The 20,555-nt window shown below is 39.9% G+C and overlaps 1 protein-coding gene across 1 annotated transcript in view; it reads right to left on the bottom strand.

Annotated features, from left to right (window-relative positions):
- Fam189a2 (family with sequence similarity 189, member A2) overlaps window positions 1-20,555 on the bottom strand; it is a gene marked incomplete at its 5' end in the record, with an annotated part of 88,731 nt that overhangs the window by 59,194 nt on the left and 8,982 nt on the right. The window contains 1 exon segment of the mRNA XM_005388562.2: window positions 19,479-19,535. Coding sequence (XP_005388619.2) covers window positions 19,479-19,535 — 57 coding nt within the window.

Genomic DNA, 20,555 nt, shown 5'->3' on the forward strand with positions numbered 1-20,555 from the left:
TGTAAACTCAAAAGAAAATCAATCTTTTGACTACAGCTAAAGATTGAAAGATTTTTCTTTGCAGAGGCAAAATTCCATGGAAAAGTGTCTCCAAAATTTTGAGACAATTTCAACTTGAAATTGTATACTCTGGTAAAAATATTAATCAAATTTGAGTAGAATTAAAATGTTTTTACAGTTATACAATCTACAATAATCCAAAAATACAGTATTTAAATAAAAAATTTTAAAATTTATCACAGCTAAAGACACACTGCCATTAATCCCCCTCAAAATATTCCTCTTTGCTTTCAACATACTTATCCCAACATTCTCGCTGCTTTCTGAAGCAGTTCTGACAGTCTTCTTCAGTTAAGTCTCTTTTCATAGCTGCCTCAATATCCTGAATCAATTCAAAATATTTAGAGACATTTCTGTCAAATAAAAACATTACAGTGTGTCCTTGTTTACCTTACTCACTGGATTTGGCACTGCGACTTCTGGCTCTTCCCCAAAGTCACAATGATTATGGAAGGTAAATATTTTGAATCAGTTCAGGACATCAATCACAGCAGCACAACTGAAAACATTCAGGAAAGAGGATTCCCAGACCTGCTTCCCAAAATGGTAAGAACAACTGGATGAGTGTGTTCAAAAAGAGGAGGGTATGAATGTAGGAGGATTCATAGCAATATGTCTTTGACTGTAGTAAATTTTAAAAATTTAAATATTCATTATATATTTTCATCTTGCCTTTATATTTTCTCATGTATCCTTCTTTTTTAGAGTTACTAGAGGATGCTCCATGAAATGCGAGGGGAATTCAGGAAAAGAATGTATGGGATCTAGGAAACAGGGTTCCAACTTCAGAGAGAGGAAAAGGGAAATCGCAGAGTAATGATAAAACTGTGACAAGGCAACAGGTGACAGGCTCTAACGGACAACTGAAATTTGAATTAATGACAAATAAATAGAAAAACTAAGGAAGGAAGAGACTATTTAACTTGGAGAAAAATAAAAATTTTTACAGGAAAGGAAAAGTAATCCTACTGTAAACAAAATTAAGACTGAAAATTGTCCTGATTATCAAAAGGATTGCACAGGGTGCGGGAAGTGGGAAATATTGTCAAAGATAAAGATATCCTAACTGCCTACAATGCCAAACACTGAAAAACCAGGAAGCAGCAATGTCAGCACTTTATTCATAAACACAAAAATAAATATCAAAAGAATGAAAAAAAGAAAGAATGGCTGAGGTGGCTACCTTTGGAAAAGGTGATAAAAAACTAAATATTTCGGGGCTGGGGATTTAGCTCAGCAGCAAAGCGCCTGCCTGGCAAGCGCAAGGTCGTGACTTTGGTTCCTGGTACCGGAGAAAAACCCAAAAAAAAAAAAACAAAAGCAAAACTAAATATTTCTTATTAAAATCAATGGTCCTATTTGACCCTTTCAAGTAGATGCATGCGTAACTTGGATAAAAATGGAAACTAAATTTAAAGCATAAAATTAAACATAAGACTTGAGTGGGAGTTAGATAAATGTGTGCTTATTCATTTACTACCTCGGGCAAATTCCTTAATGTCTCCAGCTCTTATTTACTCACTTATAAAATAGGGTTACACCTACCTCAAAAGTCAGCAGAAGGGTACAGCAACAAAGATCACGTCTATAAAACTATCCCAACAGTGCCCGACACACAGAAGGCATTTAACACACCTCCTCTCAATAAATGTACTCGTCCAGCTTTCAACAGATCAGAGCACCCCCACCCCGCTCTTCCTGCCCATCCCTCCAGAGCAGCACTCTGTGCCAGTCACTTCACCCATGTTTCCATCCCCATCCAGCCTGCAGCTGCCCTCCGGCCCCAGGTCTCCAGATGCGTCCACAGGTGGACGCGGCTCTGCACAGCCTGCCCTACAGCGAGCCGCCATTACACCTGCTTAGCATCACAGGTGGGACTCTTGCCCAGACATGCTTCACTAATGCTTTAAAAAGTCCCTTAGCAAGAACCCTCAACTGCAATGCTCTTTTATATACTGTCACAAATAACACATTGCCCCCAAATGTTAATAATGAATTTGTGTGCATGCCGGTGTTTTTATTTAAATAGCAGCAGCTTGCTGAATTCTTTCCTCTGAGGAAAAATGTCTAAAAAAAGGAAAAACTTTTAATTGAAAGGATGCTACCACTGCCTCAGACTCCTTCCCATTTAATTTCCCGAGAAAATATCACTGGTATTCGTTTCATCACTGTGCTCTGGTTTTCCCCATATGGAACCTCTGGAAAAGGGGATAAAAGCAAATAAAAAATAAAATAGACTCCAGTGGAGTAAACATTCGGAACCAAGGACACAAGGACACAAACACATGAAGTGTGGTAAATGAGTGAACTCAATCCAGCAAGCGATGAGAAAATTTATGCTTTCCGGTAAACACCCTACCCAGGTGTCACAGCTTCTTAATAACACTGTAGAACACAGCCAGACAGGCCCTGAAAGGCAAACCCCTCACACATGCTCAGGGCTTACACGACAGCGGCTGCCACCATCCCTGCTGGGGAAGGGCGGGAAGGCTGCTCGTTAGTGCGGGACAGAGTTTTGGGAGTGAAACACACTTACCACCAGAGCTGGTTATTCTTTTTCCTGGTGAAAGTATGCACCCCTCAGGGGCACCTTCAAACTTCCTTGCTGGTGACAAAGCGCCCACAGGTTCCTTTCCCAGGCTCTCTGCTGGATGCCCTGAGGTCCCTCTTTCAGGGCATTTTTCCTTGTTTCTCGGGGAAATGACTTTTCCCATCCTCGCAAGAAGGGTCACACAATGTGTGTCTGGCTCCAAAACTGCTCAGTTCAACTTGGACAGTTCTGCTGTTTATCTGCTGAATGCCCTAAATTAGCACGTTTTCCTCAGGAACACATCTAGGGAGCAGGAGGAGGGACCCTGAAGGGTACCCTAAAAGAAACAGTTGATCCTCAGGACTTGCCATTCTAACAAGGTGAACTGGCCAGGAACCAGATCTACAATGTCCCTTGGGAATAAGTTGGTAAAAGTAAATTTGGATTTGAAGACAGGACAGGCTGCCAGAAGTTATGTTTTAAAGACTTCATGTTCCTTCCTCAATTATTCTTCTGCTGTTTCCTAATTGTCTTATTCTTGTCCTGGTCCACTGGTTTAAGTTTCCCAAGGTTAGGCAAGTTAAAGTTCATAAAATCTGAACTCCCAGCCAGAAAGATCACAATGACCATGAATACTTTAAAAAACGCACACACAATGTGTGTTTCCTGATAGAAATATGCAGCAGCACTTGTTTGTTTGTTTTTTTTTCCAGTACCGGGAATCGAACTCACGACCTTGCGCTTGCCAGGCAGGTGCTGTGCTGCTGAGCTAAATCCCCAGCCCCTGCACCAGCACTTGTGAAGTGTTCTGCTTCACACAATCAAAACTGAATCAGGGATCAGTCTAAGCCTCTAGATTTAACTACCAGTTATAAGAAATAAAGGGGACAGAGGAACACATTCACCACTTGTAATTCTTCTCCTTCAACCTCCTGAATAGCTGGGATAACAGCCATGTGCCCAGCATGAAGTTTTTGGCCTATTTTTTTTGAGACAGGGTCTCACTATGCAGTGCACGCTGGCCTTGAGCTCACTTTGTAGCCCAGGCTGATCTCAAACTTGCAACTATCTTCCTGACTCAGCCTCCCAAGTGCTGAGATTACAGGAGTGTGCCACCACACCTGGCTAAAGCTTTTGATTAAGAAAAATTATTATAGTTTCTTTTTTTTTTTTTTTTGGACCAGGAATTGAACTCAGGACCTTGCACTTGCCAGGCAGGCATTAGTACTGCTGATCTATATGCCCAGCCTGACTAAGAAAAATTATTAAAAAAATTTAGGACAACTGAAAAAATGCTAGTATATGTGGCCGGGAAACAACTCATAATTTTCTTAGGTTTGATAGTGTCACAATGGTGATACAGAAGAATATTTTTGTAACAAGTTTCCTGTAGTAGTAGAAGTGATGTACTATGAAGTCTGTAACTTTGAAATAGTTTAATACAAATTATCTACATACATAGGGACACAGAAGATATAGCAAAATGTTAACAGCTGTTGAAGCCAGCCATGACAGATGAGAATTCATTATTATTTGCTCAACTTTCCTGTACATTTGAGCATTTTCATAAGAAAATACTGAAAATATAGAGACATTTGTAAATGCAAAAATAATAATACAAGCATTTTTCTACTGGCTAAATTTCTTTCTAACAAGGTTGAGTAATCTACCTGGGAGCACAGGAGTTCAGTGGTGGATACAGTCTTATTCTTTGAGCTCAGCTTTCTGTCTCAGGCAGCCCTGCTGTGGAACCTGACCTACAGAACAAAAGTGGTGATTAAGAATGTGAAAGAGAAACAGAGCTGCTGAGACTACAGCCCACCTGACCCTTCTAGCTGTGCAACCGTGGGTAAATCATTTAACCTCAGAATGAGGATACCAATAATATTTTATAGAATTAGTGAGTTATTACATGTGCCTCATCTATGTGTTGTTTTATTGTTATTGTTAGAAATACTAGCATTGTAAATATTACAAATTACTAACATAGTTCTTCAGTCATCACTAGAAGGAGGCATCAGACACTCAAAAACCTAATAATACAACAAAGAAAAACAAAGGTATCAACTGGAACTAATCACCACCAGGGAGAAAATAGATTACTCAGAGATGGAAAAAAAAATGTTAAATGTTAACTAATACATATTTTCAAAAAAAGAGGAAAATGTGGTATACATAAAACAAGAACAGCTGCTATAAAAAGGACAAACTGGAAATCAAAGAAGTATTCCTCATAATCAAAATATATAATTGTTAAAATAAATAGTACAATAAAAGGGCCAGAGCAAAATTTAAGAAAATGTCTAAAACAAAATTAAAAAGACAGAGAAATAGAAAACGTGAAAGTTTGAGGTTAAGAAACACAGAACTTCAATCTAAGACATCCAACATGAGATCAGACATTCTAGAAAGAAAGAAAGAGAAGAGCAAATGGAAAAAAGGAAATAATCAAGGCAATGGTGAAGAAATTTCTCAGTATAAATAAAAGACTTTCAATATTTTGAGCATTTTCAAATTTTAAAAGTTCCCTGAAGCTAGATGTGGTGATGCATGCCTGTAATTCCAGCACTTTGGGAGGCTGAGGCAAAAAGATCACAAGTTCTAGCCCAGGCAGGGCAATTCAACAACTCAGTGAGAGTCTGTCTCAAACTAAATAATGGCTAGGGAGGTAGCCCAGTGCAAAGGCCCTGGGTTCAATTCCCAGCACTGGGGGGCTGGGAAGGATAACCTTACTGAATACTTAAAAAGATAAAGAAAAAATAAACATATGGTCACGTAACTTCAGAAAACCATCAGAAAAACTATCTGAAACTTGAAAATAAGCAAAAGAGATTATCGTGTGTTCTATTTACTTATTTATCTAATTGGCTACTTTAGAATTTTTTTTTTTTTTTTTTTTTTTTTGGAGACAGGATCTTTCTGTGTAGTTTAAGCTGGCCTGAAATGTGCAGCAGCCCTCCTGCCTCAGCCTGAGTACTGGGATTACAGGCATGCACCACCATACCCAGCTGTTTTACAATTCTGTAAGGACAAGTTTACACTGCAGATTCTGTTTCAATAGAGATAAAAGTAAGTTCTGTCCAATGGAACATAAAACTTCAACAGTTCTATTACAGGGCCTTTCTGTGCATTAACTAGTTTTGTGTCTCTCCCAGTGTTCCTCTCCTAATGTCCATGAATATTTAGCTTCTCAAATGGTCTTTAAATTAGTAGTGTTTCCTCAATACTATACACGCTCATTGTATACTTGTCTGAGAGCCATGATTTATCCTTTTGAAAATCAACTATCAGTATCAAGGTTAAAAAAAAAACCTAAAGTTTCCATATAAAACAAAAGGGGTCATCTACTAAGGAACAAGAATCAGATCACTATGAGGTTTCTCATCTATGAAAAAAGGATCAAGCAATGACTTCAAATTATAGAAGGAAAACTATTTTTGAACCCAGAATTCCATATCCAGCCGAGCTATCACTCAAGGAGGAAGTCAAAAACAAGGGTTCGGGGGCTGGGGATTTAGCTCAGCGGCACAGCACCTGCCTGGCAAGCACAAGGTCGTGAGTTCGATTGCCAGTACCAGAAAAAACCAAAACAAAAAAACAAAAAACAAAAAACAAAAAACAAGGATTCATCAATATTCCAATCCTGGGCTGGCGATTTAGCTCAGCAGCATAGCGCCTGCCTGGCAAGTGCAAGGTCGTGAGTTTGATTCCTGGTACCAAAGGGGAAAAAAAAAAATCCAATCCTAAAAGGATTCCCTTCCCTAAGCCTCTCTAGAAAATTCAAAGAAAAATAAATCCATAAGATCTAAGAAACAATAGCTCTAAGACAAGAATGCAAAGAAAAGAAATATTGCGATGACACCTGTGCAGCAGGGCTAGAAATCAATTAAGAACAGGAAGCTAATGATCTCAGCGAAATCATCTAAAGGTAAAGCAAAACAACACACAGAAAGAGTATAATGAAGAAACTAGTTATTCAAAGCTCAGTTTCAAAAAGTTAACAAATTTTCAATGAAGGTGTCAATACAATTTCATGGAGAAAGAAGAATTTTCAACATATGGTGCTGGAAAAAATGCATATCAACATGTAAAAGAATAAATTTAGACCCCTCTCTCACACTGTATACAAAAATTAACTCAAAGTGGACCACAAACCTAAGAATAAGAACAAAAAATTATAAAACTTAGAAAAAAAGGAGTTAATCTTAATGACCTTTCCTTAGGCAAAGCTTTCTTAGATGTGACAGTATAAGCAACAAAATTAAAAATGGATAAACTGAACTTCATTAAAATTTAAAATTTTTATACCTGAAAGGTCACCATCAAGAAAGTGAAAAGACAACCCACAGAATCACAGAAATTATTTGCAAATCATGTATCTGGTAACTTGAAATAAAGAAGACAATTTTAAAATGGGCAAGGAATCCAAGTAGATATTTCTCCAACGAAATATACAAAAGACCAAAAAGCACATGCAAAGATGCTCTGCATCAAATCAAAAGCACAACACAATAATACTTCACACTGAAAGGACAGCTACAACAAAAAGATAGACAATAACCACTGGCAAAAATACGTAATATAACAACCACTGTTAACTCCTATCATTTTGTTTTGAAACCCTGTATCATTTTTATTGTTTTTACTTTGTTTTTGTCTATGTTGCTGTTATTGTATTACTGTTTTTTAAATTCTCTTTATAATAATAAAAAAATGGAGAAATTAGAACTTTCATACATTGCTGATGGAAAAATTTAAAATGGTACCATCACTTTGGAAATAATTTAGCAGTTTCTGAAATGCTAAACATGGAGTTATTGTTATGATTTGTGTCTAGATGTTCCCCTAAAACCTCATGTGATCACAGGACTTTTTCAGAGGTGGCTGAATCTAGAGTGTGTGACTGATTGGTAGTGCAGTGCTGGATTAAGGGTGGGTGACTGTTGGATCAGTACACTGATTGGATCGGTACTACCCTAACCCGGTAGACTGCATATAAGGGACAGAAAGAGGCTTGTCTCTCTCCTTGCTTATTGCTTTTGCTGTCTTCTGCCACCATGAATGGTTGCCCCTATGCCATGGAGCCAGCCAACTGTGGACTGAAAACTCTACAAACTGTGAGCTAAATAAACCTTTCCTCCTTTACTTTGGGTATCAGATATTTTGTCTCATCAACAGGGAAAGTAACTAAGACAGTTACCATACAACTCAACAGTTCCATGCTTAGGCTTGAGTTCAAGAGAAATGAAAATGTGTGTAACAAAACCTGCACACTAATGTTCACGGCTATTTATAATAGCAAGAAAATGGAAATGCCCATCAGCTAATGAGCACATAAGTAAAATGCACACCCACACGATGGAATAGTACTTAGCAATAGAACAGAAAAGTAATAACATATGCTACAACATGGATAAACCCTAAACATGTCAACTGAAAGAAGTTAGTCACAAAGGATTACGCATTGTGAGGTTCCATTTACAGTAAAATATCCAAAATTGGTAAGTCCACAGAGACAAAAAGCACATTAGTGACTTCCTCGGGCTGAGGATGTGGTGGGGAAATGAGGAGCAACTTCTAATGGATACAGGGTTTCTTTTGGGGGATTTCATTTCCTTCTCTTAAGAATCAAGAGATCCATCTGGGCCAGGGATATAGCTCAGCAGCACATTGCCTGCCTGGAAAGCATGAGGTCATGAGTTTCATTCCTAGTATAAAAAAAAAAAAAAGATGGGGCCGGGGATTTAGCTCAGCAGCACAGCACCTGCCTGGCAAGCGCAAGGTTGTTAAGTTCAATTCCCGGTACCAGGAAAAAAATTAAAAAATAAAAAATAATAAAAAAAAAAGAATCCCTCTTCCTAGTGGGACAATGTAAAAGACGAAGCCCATCTCTTGAACAAGTGGGACTCATGGGAACACCAGAAAACTACCTTGTTCCTTCCCCAGTGTCACTCAAGGCCACTTTATAGGCCTGACTGTTCATGATCCTTTAAAATGAGATTTGAGGCCTGGCTCTTGACTTCTCTAATTAATGTAAAATAGCAACAACAACAACAACAAAAATCCTCCAACCACTTCAAGTGATAATTAGAAATCCATAATTAAAATACCCAGCTCAGCCAGACGTGGTGGCGCACACCTGTAATCCCCACACTCGGGAGGCTGAGGCAGGAGGATCATTGCGAGTTCAAGACCAGCCTGAGCTACCAAGTAAGCTCAAGACCAGCCTGACCTGCACAGTGAGACCATCGCAAAAAGAAAAAAAAAAAAAAAAAAGAAATACCCTGCTCTATGTCTCAGCTGGAAGCTCTTTAGAATCCCAGCTTCTCCCTCTCGCACCAGGCAAGGCCACAGTGGGGAGGCCAAGGAGGTGGCTGCCACCTTCTTTCTCTGCCTGTGTTCTGTCTCTGCTCCTCCTCCTGTAACCTGCTCACCACAGCTCTGTCAGGTGGATGAGAGGGAGGGCAAGGCTGCGGCCACGACTGCCAACGCCTATGAATCACTTGACTATTAATGTTGGAGCTTGACGAGTGTGTACAAGCTCCCAGGAAGCCTCTGCACACTCCTCTGACATGCCTACTGCTGACTGGCAGCTTGTGATTTGGGCATCCGGACAGTGCAAGCACTGCCCAGGCCTCCTTCTCTTCTGGTCTCCCCTCTCTCTAGGGGTCTCCTAGACAGAATGTTGGCTCACCGTAGGGGCCTCCTAGGCAGAATGTTGGTTCACCCCAGGCCTGCTTTCTCTTGTGAAGCCCTCTGGCCAGCTGAAGTGTGCATGTTGGGTTTGGTCTGTAAATACAAAGTTATTTTCTAACTGCAGTCTTTCCGACTGAGGACACAGGGCACTACACATGCCCTGACATCAGTCCAAAAGCCAAGGGGCTACATCAGGCTCTTCAAGTATCAAGGTCATCTCACATGCACCCTGAAATGTGGGAACAGCTATATGTGTTGTATCAGGTACTCAGGTGACTCTAAAATAAAGAATCCAATGCTAACACCCTAATATAGTCATATTCACTATTACTATAGTGAATATTATATTCATGGCAGAGGAGCAACAGTTCATGGGGGCAGAAGGCATGTGTGTGCATGTGTTTGTGTCCACGCACCTTTTATCTGTATTTCAAATATACCACAATGACATTTTATAAATTCTAAATGCCTTTTCAAAAAGGGAAATCCTTTTTATTTAACAAAAGAGGCGCTCATCTGCTTTTTTTAGTCTTATTAAAAATAAAAATTATTGGGAGGCTGAAGCAGGAGGATCCTTGCAAGTTCGAGACCAGCCTGGGCTACAAAGTGGGCTCAAGGCCAGCCTGAACTGCATAGTGAGACCCTGTCTCAAAAAGACCAAATAAATAAATAAAAATAAAAATTAGAGTTCTGTACATTTATTCCAACACTCAAACACTGACAAGCTCTAAAGGGCAACTCTTTGGTAACGCTGCTGATATGTACAGCTCGTAAGACCCCATTCCACCGGTGCCCGAGCCCTGACACTCCTCAGGTAGCACCCTCACCATAAATCCAGAGCATCTGAGCAACTAGTGGGTTTCTCATTGTCCTGGTTACCTTTCTCTCGTTGCTCAGACAAAATACCCAATGCTCAAAACTAAGGAAGGAAAGGTTTACTTAGCTCACAGTCTGTGGAGGTTTCAGTCCATCCTCGACTGGTTCTAAGGCAGAGTGACACATGGCAGAGGAGCAACAGTTCATGGGGGCAGAAGACAGCAAAAGTAAACAAGAGTAAACGGGGAGAAGCAGCAGAGAGCAAGCCTGTTTCTATCCCTTACACTGTATGCAAGCTACCTGCCCTCCTACAGCCGCAATCCCAGCATTGGACCATGAATCAATAATAAACCCGGCTGGGGATTTAGCTCAGCGGCAAAAGCGCCTGCCTGGCAAGCGCAAGGTCGTGAGTTCGGTTCCCGGTACCGGAGAAAAACCAAAAAAATAATAATAATAATAATAATAATAAACCCACGACTGCATGAGGCCTTGGGGGGACATCTAGACACAAACCATAATACGTAATCTTCAACTGAGTTATAAATGTCCAATTATTTTTAAAGGAATCATTTTTAACCTTAAAAAAGCATTTTATAATATTTTATAGTAATATTATGGGGGGAAAAAAATCATAGCCCTGAATTTAAAACGTTCTTGATAACCAACTCAGCTACTTAAGCAGAAAATTATATATATATATATATATATATTGTGTGTGTGTTTGTGTGTGTGTGTGTGCACGCACACACATATGATAGGGTTCAACCCAGAGCTTTACATGCGCTGGGCAAATGCTCTGTTACCAAGCAGCTAAGGAGAGGAATTCCTTGCAAGGCTATTAGGCAGATCACAGAACACAAGAACCAGGCTCAAGAGCCCCAAAGGAGCCAAGAAAGCTCTGTGTGGGCTGGGACTTCTACCAAGGTTACACACAGGAAAATCAAGTTCCTTGTTGCCAGCCTTGGACAGCAGCTGCCTCCCTCACCCAGTGAATTCTTAGCCAGGGGCTACTCTGCACTGACAGTCCCAGCTTCAGAGCCCGGGCAGGGCTTCTGTGGTAGGGGTCACGGCTCACTCCTGGTTGTTGCAAGTACACAACCTCGCAACCTTCCTGTCTCGAAGGAAAGCCTTCGCTCCTTCCAAGACTGACCCAAATAAAGAGACACTGACTCCAAAAAGAGTGCAGCTACTGTAGACACTGGCTTCCAAGGCAAACAGGCCAAACACCAAACAAAGCATAACCAAACTAAAAGTCTCCTTTCCACATACCACATTGTCCTCTCCAAACAAATCAGAAAGTCAAGTCTCCCTCTTTCCTATTCCCACTTCATTCAACCGAGATGCCCACTGCAAAGCTTTCTGAATACTCTTCCGGAGATTTCCCATGTAACTGCAGTTACATGGATTCCACAAGGTTTTGTTTTGTTTTTTAAAAAGAAAAACAAAGCCCACATAATTGGGACCATACATAATATTCTGTAACTTTTCACAGGACAAGGTACCTATTTGAAGATGCTCCTCAATTCAAAATGTTTTCCCTTCTTGTCCCAAGTCATCCAGTGTGTGCAGTTCCTTATTCATATTCAAAAGCTGACCATCATAGTCCATTGGCCTAGAAAGCCTGAACGTAGGATTGGTCAGAGGCCTTCCTTTAATAGCATCTACCACTACAGTATGTCTGGAATGACCTTCAGCATTCTCCAGCACTGACAGGGTAGTCTTACATACATGCTGGCCAGTCCAAGCCGTACCCAAAGAGCAGTCAGTAACTCATGTTCCAGGAATCAGCTAGCATTTAGGAGAAAGGCCAACTTCCAGAAGATGCTTCCTTTGGATCCTGACATCTGAGAGACTTTGCTGAATGAGCACAGCAAATAAGGAAATGAGATATATTTGTTTCATTAACATAAAAGATGTTATGACAGGGTCTTGATGAAATTTATGATGAGAACTAAAAAAAAAAAAAAAAGAAAAGAAAACATAGTTCCCTGTCCCTAAGTTAACAATTGTGATGCCATTTAAACAATAATGACGGGGCTGGGGATTTAGCTCAGCGGCAAAAGCACCTGCCTGGCAAGCGCAAGGTCGTGAGTTCGGTTCCTGGTACCGGAGGAAAAAATAAAAATAAAAAAATTTTAAAAATAAACAATAATGACAAGGAAAACTTAGCTGCTTGATCCATGAGATACTGGATCCTCTAAAGTAAGACTGTGAACCAGCTAACCACTTATCAAGACCAGCAGCTCATGCACCAAGCCCTACTTCTAGACTCTCCTCTTGTGGAGCTCTTGGCCAGCAGCTATTCTGTCCTAAACTCGGCTGCATCCTAACCAGTTTCCTACCTTACATGTCACACCTGAAAATCACCCAGCTAGCACCATAAAACCCCATAAATATCCCTTCTTTGACTTACCTTTTCTGGGAACTACTGGCAAGGAAATGTTCTCTCTTACTCAGGTAGATCTAAGAAATTCAGCTCTCTGGGAATCAACCATGGTATTCAAGACAAGTGGAGGTAAAAACGCTGTTCACATCCTCTATTCTACATACACGATACAGATTTTGGTTCGCTATCTTTAAGCTTCAGAAAGGAAGGTATGAACAGGTTTTTTGGTCTGGTGGTTAATAAGTATTTTTACATACAGCCAAATCTGACCTGCAACTTATTTTCATTTTAACAAAATTGACTTGGCAAAAAGATTACTTCTAAGTTTGAGTAATTACCTGTTGATACCAAACGCAGCCTGCCAATTAGAACACAGCTACATTGGCTTAGGTCATTTTGCAAAACAAGTTAATAGCTGAGTCTGGACTGTGCCCAGAGATGGACCACCCAAGACTGCTTTCCATTTTTAGGTTCCTTCCCAGTGCACAGTTCCAGGAAGTGATCAGAGGAGAGAAATCAAAGCTCTATTGCTGTGAGCTAGGTGACACAAAGCCTGAACCCAACACAGGGTGCCCTACTGGTGCCAAAGGGTACATTTTGCTGCCATAGATTACCAAGTGACATATCAAAGCAAGACACTAGCTCTCTTAGGAGATTTTTCTCAATGAATGATAAAGAATTAATTAATAATGTGCTTGCCTAGCCTACTTTCCATTTTATAGTTTCAACAAGCATTTCTATCCTTTGTTTCTCATTACAATCCTAGGGCCTAAGTTATTTTCCCATTGGATAAATGGGGGACCTGATTAGGTCACTTCCTTGGTCACTCATTCACTGAAAGTGACAGCGATTGAAATGCAGAACTGGACCTTGCATTGTCTTGGTTGCTCTTGCTTCTGGTTCTTTTGCATGAAAAATAAAATTCCCCAAACTTTTGCTAGTTTGAAACTTGAAAAAGAAGTAAGTAATCCTGAGTAGGAAAGCAGCTTACTTAACTTACATTTTACATCCAAAGAAGCCACTGTCAGCCCCTCTAAAATCAGTACCAGGGCCGGGGATATAGCTTGGCAGCACAGCGCCTGCCTAGCAAGTACAAGGTCGTGAGTTCCCTTCCTGGTACCAAAAAAAAAAAAGAAAATCAGTACCAGTGTGCTAAGGGAGAAGGTGGAAGCATGCACAAAGAAAAAAGGACTGGAGTAGGCTCAGCATCCTGGGTTCTTTTTAATAACAGCATACCTGATTGTGCACCAGGCCAACCAGTTAATTCCTGAGCTACTGTTCTCTTATCTCTAACACGGGAATAATACCATGAGAACAGGCTATAAAAGACCCTAGAAAATTCTTAAGCATTACACATATGTAAGAATGTACTATAACACTGATCATTCTAAAGAGTAAAGACAGCTATCCATTTTTTATGTCTTAAAAACTGAATGAAATAATCATAGGATTTCAGTTTATAAACAGGGAATTTATAATGGCCTGTTGAAATGCCCATCTAAAATTAAAATACTGTTAGGGTAACTAATGAAGATTCTGGAAATCTGTGATAGGAGAGCTAGAAGGACTCTTAAAATAATATTCTGATCTAAGCTACTCCTTTTACAAACATCAAAATCCAGACATGTCCCCAAGGTCACTTGATAATTTGTGGCAATGTGTAAGCATTAAAATGCAGGTTTCATGAGCTATGAAATAAGGGCTGATCCAAACTGCTGACAGCCATGAAACATACTTGAAAGAACTAAACTGTACAAGGCCAAAGAGCTTCTGAGCTCATTCTGCAAATGCACAGATCCCTCAACTATACAGGGATATCTCAGCCCTCACTTTGCGCTGTGAGTAAGCTATAACTATTTCTGACTCGCTAGGGAGGGCAATTCCTCAGTCTCTTTGAAAAAGTCTCTAGATGTTCCATAACTCTCCCTCCAAGGTACAATTAAAATGAGAACATGTAGATCCCCAAATAGCTTTGTGGAGAACTATCCTGCCACCCTAGCTTACTTGGACTAATAAGGGGGGTGTGCATACCTTAAGCCAATTTTAATTTCTTTGGGTAATGAGGTTTTAACATAAACACTATCAACCTAAAGTTAGAAATGAAGGGTATTTTTTTAATACCCAATGCATTTACCCTCTTTCTGTCCTTGGTCTGGGATGGTCTTGGTCTGTCCTTGATCTCACCCACAGGTGAGAATAAACCACAAATGACTCAAGAAACGTCAAGGGAAAGAACCTTCATTTTATTTTTTTAGTACTGAGAATTTGAACCCAGGGCCTTCACACTGAGCTACATCAAGTTTCTTATTTGTTACTTTGAGACAGGGTCTCCCCGAGTTGCTAAGTTACCCAGGCTGGGCTTGTACTTGAGATCCTTCTGCCTCAGTCTCCCAAGGGTTGGGATTACAGGCGTGCACCATCACACCCAGCTCCTTCGTTCTTAGTGCTAAAGAACAGAGCTGTCCTTTTACCAGTCTGAAGACTGTATTCATCTGCTCTGTTCTGAACAAGGAGAGTAAGTAACGATAGCTCAAATTACAGACAGAGAACTGTGTGGGCTTTCACAGTGCTGATCCCTACTAAATGTACCATCAAAGGAAAACATCTTAGAAAGACAATTCCACTCTAACTGAAGTGCCAAGAAAATCACTGGGGCCACTTCCAGCACATAATCTTTGCTTTCTAAATACAAACCATTGTGTCAGGATGAAAAGGGAATGGTGCCTGGACAAAGTAAGAGCATTCTTCAAAAATGGAAAATGTTACTCTTTATGGAAAACAGACAAGCTAAAATGATGCACACACACATACATGCACACAAGCACAACTGACTCCTAGTCATCACTATAAGTACTTATGAACCATTTCCTATAGAATTACTTTTGCTCTGAGCAGATGAGTATCAGTATAAGGAAGAGAATTCAGGGACTGCAGCTTCCAACTTTGAGTTTCCGTGAAAATCTGTGTTTGAAGGAACTAGGTCAAACTGACCCTCCTTTGTTCAAACCAGTAAAACTCCTGATGTAATCACGGTAACAATCACAAAAGAAGGAGCAGAGGTACATTCCCCCAAATGGAGTGTGCACCCAGCACCTCATGCTGAGGACAGCAGGCCTCTCAGAGGCCCTGACAGCAGCCAGCCTGGCCCCTCCCAACTCCATCCCCAGAGATCCCCCCAAGGACCCTGAAGTCAGCAGGCGTGAATACAAAGAAAAGCAAGTGAGGAAAAACTGAACATAAAACTAAAAAGAGAAGCTGTGAGGATTCATCCAGGACCTAAATTTCTTATAAGCTGTCAAGTTAATTCTACAGTCAATCATAAATGTGTATCAAGAATTCTAGCCCTAGAGACAGAGTGTGGAAAAGGCAAGAGCCCTCACAGAATGAACGATCTCCTGCGGAGGGGACACCCAGTAATGAACAACAGTATATAGGCACAAAGATGGTGAAGCCAATAAATTCAGGGCTGGGGTAGAACGTTCAGGTCCTGGGACCAGGAACCACCATGATTAAGGTATCAGTGTTGGTCTTTCTTGCGGTGTATTGCTGAGCTGAGAACCAGAAAAGGAGCCAGCCATGCAATCAGCTAGGGGAGGCAAGTCCTAAACCAGAGGTTCCTATGCACACTATGCAGATATCCCATGGCACACAGTACAGGGGAGAGGGCCAGAGCTCCGGCTAGCCAAGCCCAGATGTGCAAGACCCATCAGGCCCATCCAGCTTCTCCACTGGAACGTGGTCTCCCACCAACAGTCAGCCACTGGTACATCCTCTCAACTCAGAAAGCCAAAGGAGAGGGGTCACAGGAGGGAGCGAGAGAAGGGAAGAAGGAAACATCACCGAAGGGAGGGTGTGTTAGAGCCACCCCTGATATCACTCAATTGTCCCCTCTAGACAGAAAACTAGGCTCAGAAGGGTAAGGGGCTTGCACAGTTATGCAGCTCTTAGAGGGATGAACTAGGACTATCTGACTGAGACATCCACTTTTTTTATTTTAGCACACATTCTTTTCATTTTTTAACATGACAAAAGCATTTGGCATAGGTTATGATGGTGCGCTATTTTTGCTTGCCATACTAATCTTTTCATTTTCCTACACACATATAACATACTTTGATCATATCTATCCTCTTCATTCCCGCTTTCCCTTTCTCTTACCTAAGGATAATTGCCCTTCTACTTTCACCGCACATGATGGATCAAAGATTCATGCGAACTGAGCATTTTTGATGCATGATATTGACTAAGGCTCAGATGATCTACTGAGAGACTCAGAAAAATTTTCCTAGTAGAATTCCTAAAACTTAATTTATCTTCTTTATAAATTGACGCTAATATTTTAAAACAATCCCAATATAAATTTCTCAGTACATAGTTCATAGCAGTCAAAAATATAAAAGCTCAAATGCCCAACAGGATAAAAAGTGATAAAGATACATAAATAAAATGGAAGGCTGCTCAGAAATTTTAAATGCTAAGCATTCAGACTCATACATAAAAAAACTAGCTGATACTACTTTAATATTAAATAGAAAAATCAAAACACAACATAGTCTGTACATACTGGCTATAGCTGTGCGGCAAAGTACATATACTCTTCAACAAAGATGAGAAGAAATTGAAAGGTAAGAAATATATCTTAGCTGGGCGTGGTGGTGCATGCCTGTAATCCCAGCACTCAGGAGGCTGAGGCAGGAGGATCATTGTGAGTTCGAGACCAGCCTGGGCTACAAAGTGAGCTCAAGGCCAGCCTGAACTGCATAGCAAGACTCTGTCTCAAAAACAAAAACAAAACAAAAAATAAAGGACAAAAAAATTTTCACTTAAAGCTGCTTAAATCCACATAATAAATATATAAGGTACTTTTCACTTCATTTTCACTTAAAGCTGCTTAAATCCACATAATAAATATATAAGGTACTTTTCACTTCATTTTCACTTAAAGCTGCTTAAATCCACATAATAAATATATAAGGTACTTTTCAGAAAGAAAATAATATTAGAGAAAATAACATTAGAGAAATAAATGTCTTAAAAATCTACCAGATCACATACTCATATTCTTTAATCAGTAGCAATCTTCAGAATACAAATGTCATCAGAGATTTTCTTATTTTAACTTAATTTAAATACTCAAGCATTGAGTATGGGTAACCCTTATTTTAACTTAATTTAAATTTAACTTAATTTAAATACTCAAGCATTGAGTATGGGTAACAATGACTATGGGTAACCTCTTTTCACAATCAATGGCAGAAAAAGAGAAGGCTCTTTTACATAGAAAAATTTAAGTATACTTTAACTCTAGACTACTATACTTTAATTCTACACTACTACTGTAGTGTTTAATGAAATATTCCTTCAATGGTTATTTGAAAATAAATGATCACAGAGTGCTCAAAAAACAAAAAGTACATTAAACGAAAAGGATTTAGCTCAGTGGCACAGCGTCTGCCTGGCAAGCGTGAGATCATGAGTTCAATTACGGTACCAGAAAACGCCCCCCTAAAAAAAAATACTCAAGCATTTTAATACTGACCCAATAGGAAAAGGCAATTCCTACAACCAAATATTAAACATGATCCAAAATTTTTCTGCAGAAAATATAACTCTAGACAATTGTGACAAAACAATCCTGTCTTATAAAATAGACCATAAAGCTTACCCAAATCCTCATTTTCTCTTACCCCGTTCTCTAAGCATTCAAATGCTATATTGAGAACTTACACCTTCCAAATAAATTAAAGAAGTTTCACTAAATGCAACAATTGATGGAGTTGTAAAGTGCTGCCTACGTCACTCTGTGGAGTTGAATAGCATTTTATTTAAGTGTTTCAAGACATCAATCCAGCCGGGTGTGATGACACACACCTGTAATCCCAGCACTCGGGAGGCTGAGGCAGAAGGATCGTTGCAAATTTAAGGCCAGCCTGGGCTACAAAGTGAGCTCAAGGTCAGCCTGAACCGAATAGCGAGAGCCTGTCTCAAAAAGACAAAAAAAAAAAGACATCAATCCAGTATTGAGATTCACAATTTGGATATTTTATAAAATCTGCAAGGTGATTCTTCTCTTTGTGCTTGTGTTTTTGTTTTTATTACACATAGCCTAGGAAATTGTGTTCTGTTTAAAATGAACATACACACACACACACAACAAAATGACGATGGGTAACCTCTTTTCACAATCAATGGCAGAAAAAGAGAAGGCTATTTTACATAGAAAAATTTAAGTATACTTTAATTCAAAATGAATTTCCTAGAAAGATGAACAAATGCCATCGGCAATTTTCTATTTTTGCAGTAGATTCTGAAAAATAGGATAAGAAATTGTGAATGGGCTCAATGCCACTGAATTGTACATTTTAAAATGGTTCATTTGGTGATATGAATTTACCTCAATAAAAACAAAGAACAAAGTGACTAGTATATCTCTATATTATCTGAAAAATACAATATTTATACGACAAAGATACAACACAGTGGGTCTAAACAAAATTCTGAGGTTGTCCAACTAAAATGCTCTGACAATAAAAAGTCACATATTTGTGATTAATATGCGAGATTTTCTTCCAAATAATAAAGAAAAACAGAATATGGAGGTGGAGGAAATAGTGGAACAAGACAAGATGGGCTGTAAGTTAAGGAGTTTTGAAGCTGCTGAGGGGTACAGAGAGTTCACTACATCGTTCCTTCCACTTTGAAGTCCGTTTAAAACTATCCATAGTCAACAATTTTTTAAAAATCCTTCCTTTAGAGTGAATCGAATTCCTGAACTAGAAACGCAAGTATAGCACAGAGTATATCAAAAGCTTAAAGTGAATCAGCAAATCAACAAAACTATCATCGTATTTTGTTTAAAAAATCCGACTTTTACTACTGTAGTGTTTAATGAACAAGAAAGCTGAAATATTCCTTCAATGGTTATTTGAAAAAAGACGTCATATGTAGCACATTTTATAATGGGTAACAAGTTATAGTACCGGCACATACCAGCAGTATCATGGGCCTTTTCCAAGTTGTTAATCCTATGATTCCAGAGAGTATCACCTGTAAGGATAAAAAAGTATCATTGGCTTAGAAAAATAGACCAATTCCAAAAAACTAATTCTCAGTCTCAAAAGTAGGAATTTTTAAAATACTAAAATTTCAAAGCATTTTAAATCAAGAATTTAATAATACTGCTTGTGAACCATGATAGGCCACTTTGGACTATCTTTCACTTTCAAGCCCACAAAGCTTTTTCATCGACTTGTGTATCTTTTAATGTCAATTAGGAACACATCAACAGAAATTAGCCTCTCCTTCTGGTCAGAAGAGCAATTTCCGCTCAAGCGCCCTGCTTCCAGTAGTACTCATTCGGCCGGCTACCAGAGTCGCGTAGTAAGGGGCACTTCTGGCTCTACCTCTCCCTCATGGGTTCCCTTTCGAGACAGGAAAACTCATCCAAATGGTAGACAGGACCCTCGGAACCTCCGCTCGCCCATGTCCCAGGCCTGGGTTTCATGTACTGCTCACATCCACCACATGCCTTCATCCTAAGCGCACCTGTGCTTCCGCCGTCCAGCCAGGTCCTGGGCTGTGCCTCCTCCCCTTGCCACAGTGCCCTCTCCTCCCGCCGGCCCCCACATTCATCCTACAAGGCCCCAACTCACAGTAACCTGAGAAGCCTTCCCTGTTCCTACCAGCCCATACCCCGGGAAGTCCTCTGTACATAACTATTTTAAAAAATCTTCTCTGTTGTACTAATTTGAGGGGTGCATCTCTGCATTGTCTACAATAAACTCTTTTCTCTTTTTTTATTCTTTTGTCTTTTTGAGACAGGGTCTTGTATGCAGTTCAGGCGACCTTGAGCTCACTTTGTAGCCCAAGCTGGCCTGGAACTTGCAACGATCCTCCTGCCTCAGCCTCCCGAGTGCTAGGATTACAGGCATGCGCCACCACACCCAGCCAATAAACTCTTTTCTTGTCTCTGACACCCTAAGCTGTAAGCACAGTGCCTGTCACATGGCTGACAACTGGTGCATGTTCCTAAGCATTTATTCTGCAAATGGGGAGGAGCTACAGTAC

Source organism: Chinchilla lanigera, unplaced genomic scaffold (genome assembly GCF_000276665.1).
Source record: "Chinchilla lanigera isolate Chin_1 unplaced genomic scaffold, ChiLan1.0 scaffold00033, whole genome shotgun sequence".
Lineage (NCBI taxonomy): Eukaryota > Metazoa > Chordata > Mammalia > Rodentia > Chinchillidae > Chinchilla > Chinchilla lanigera.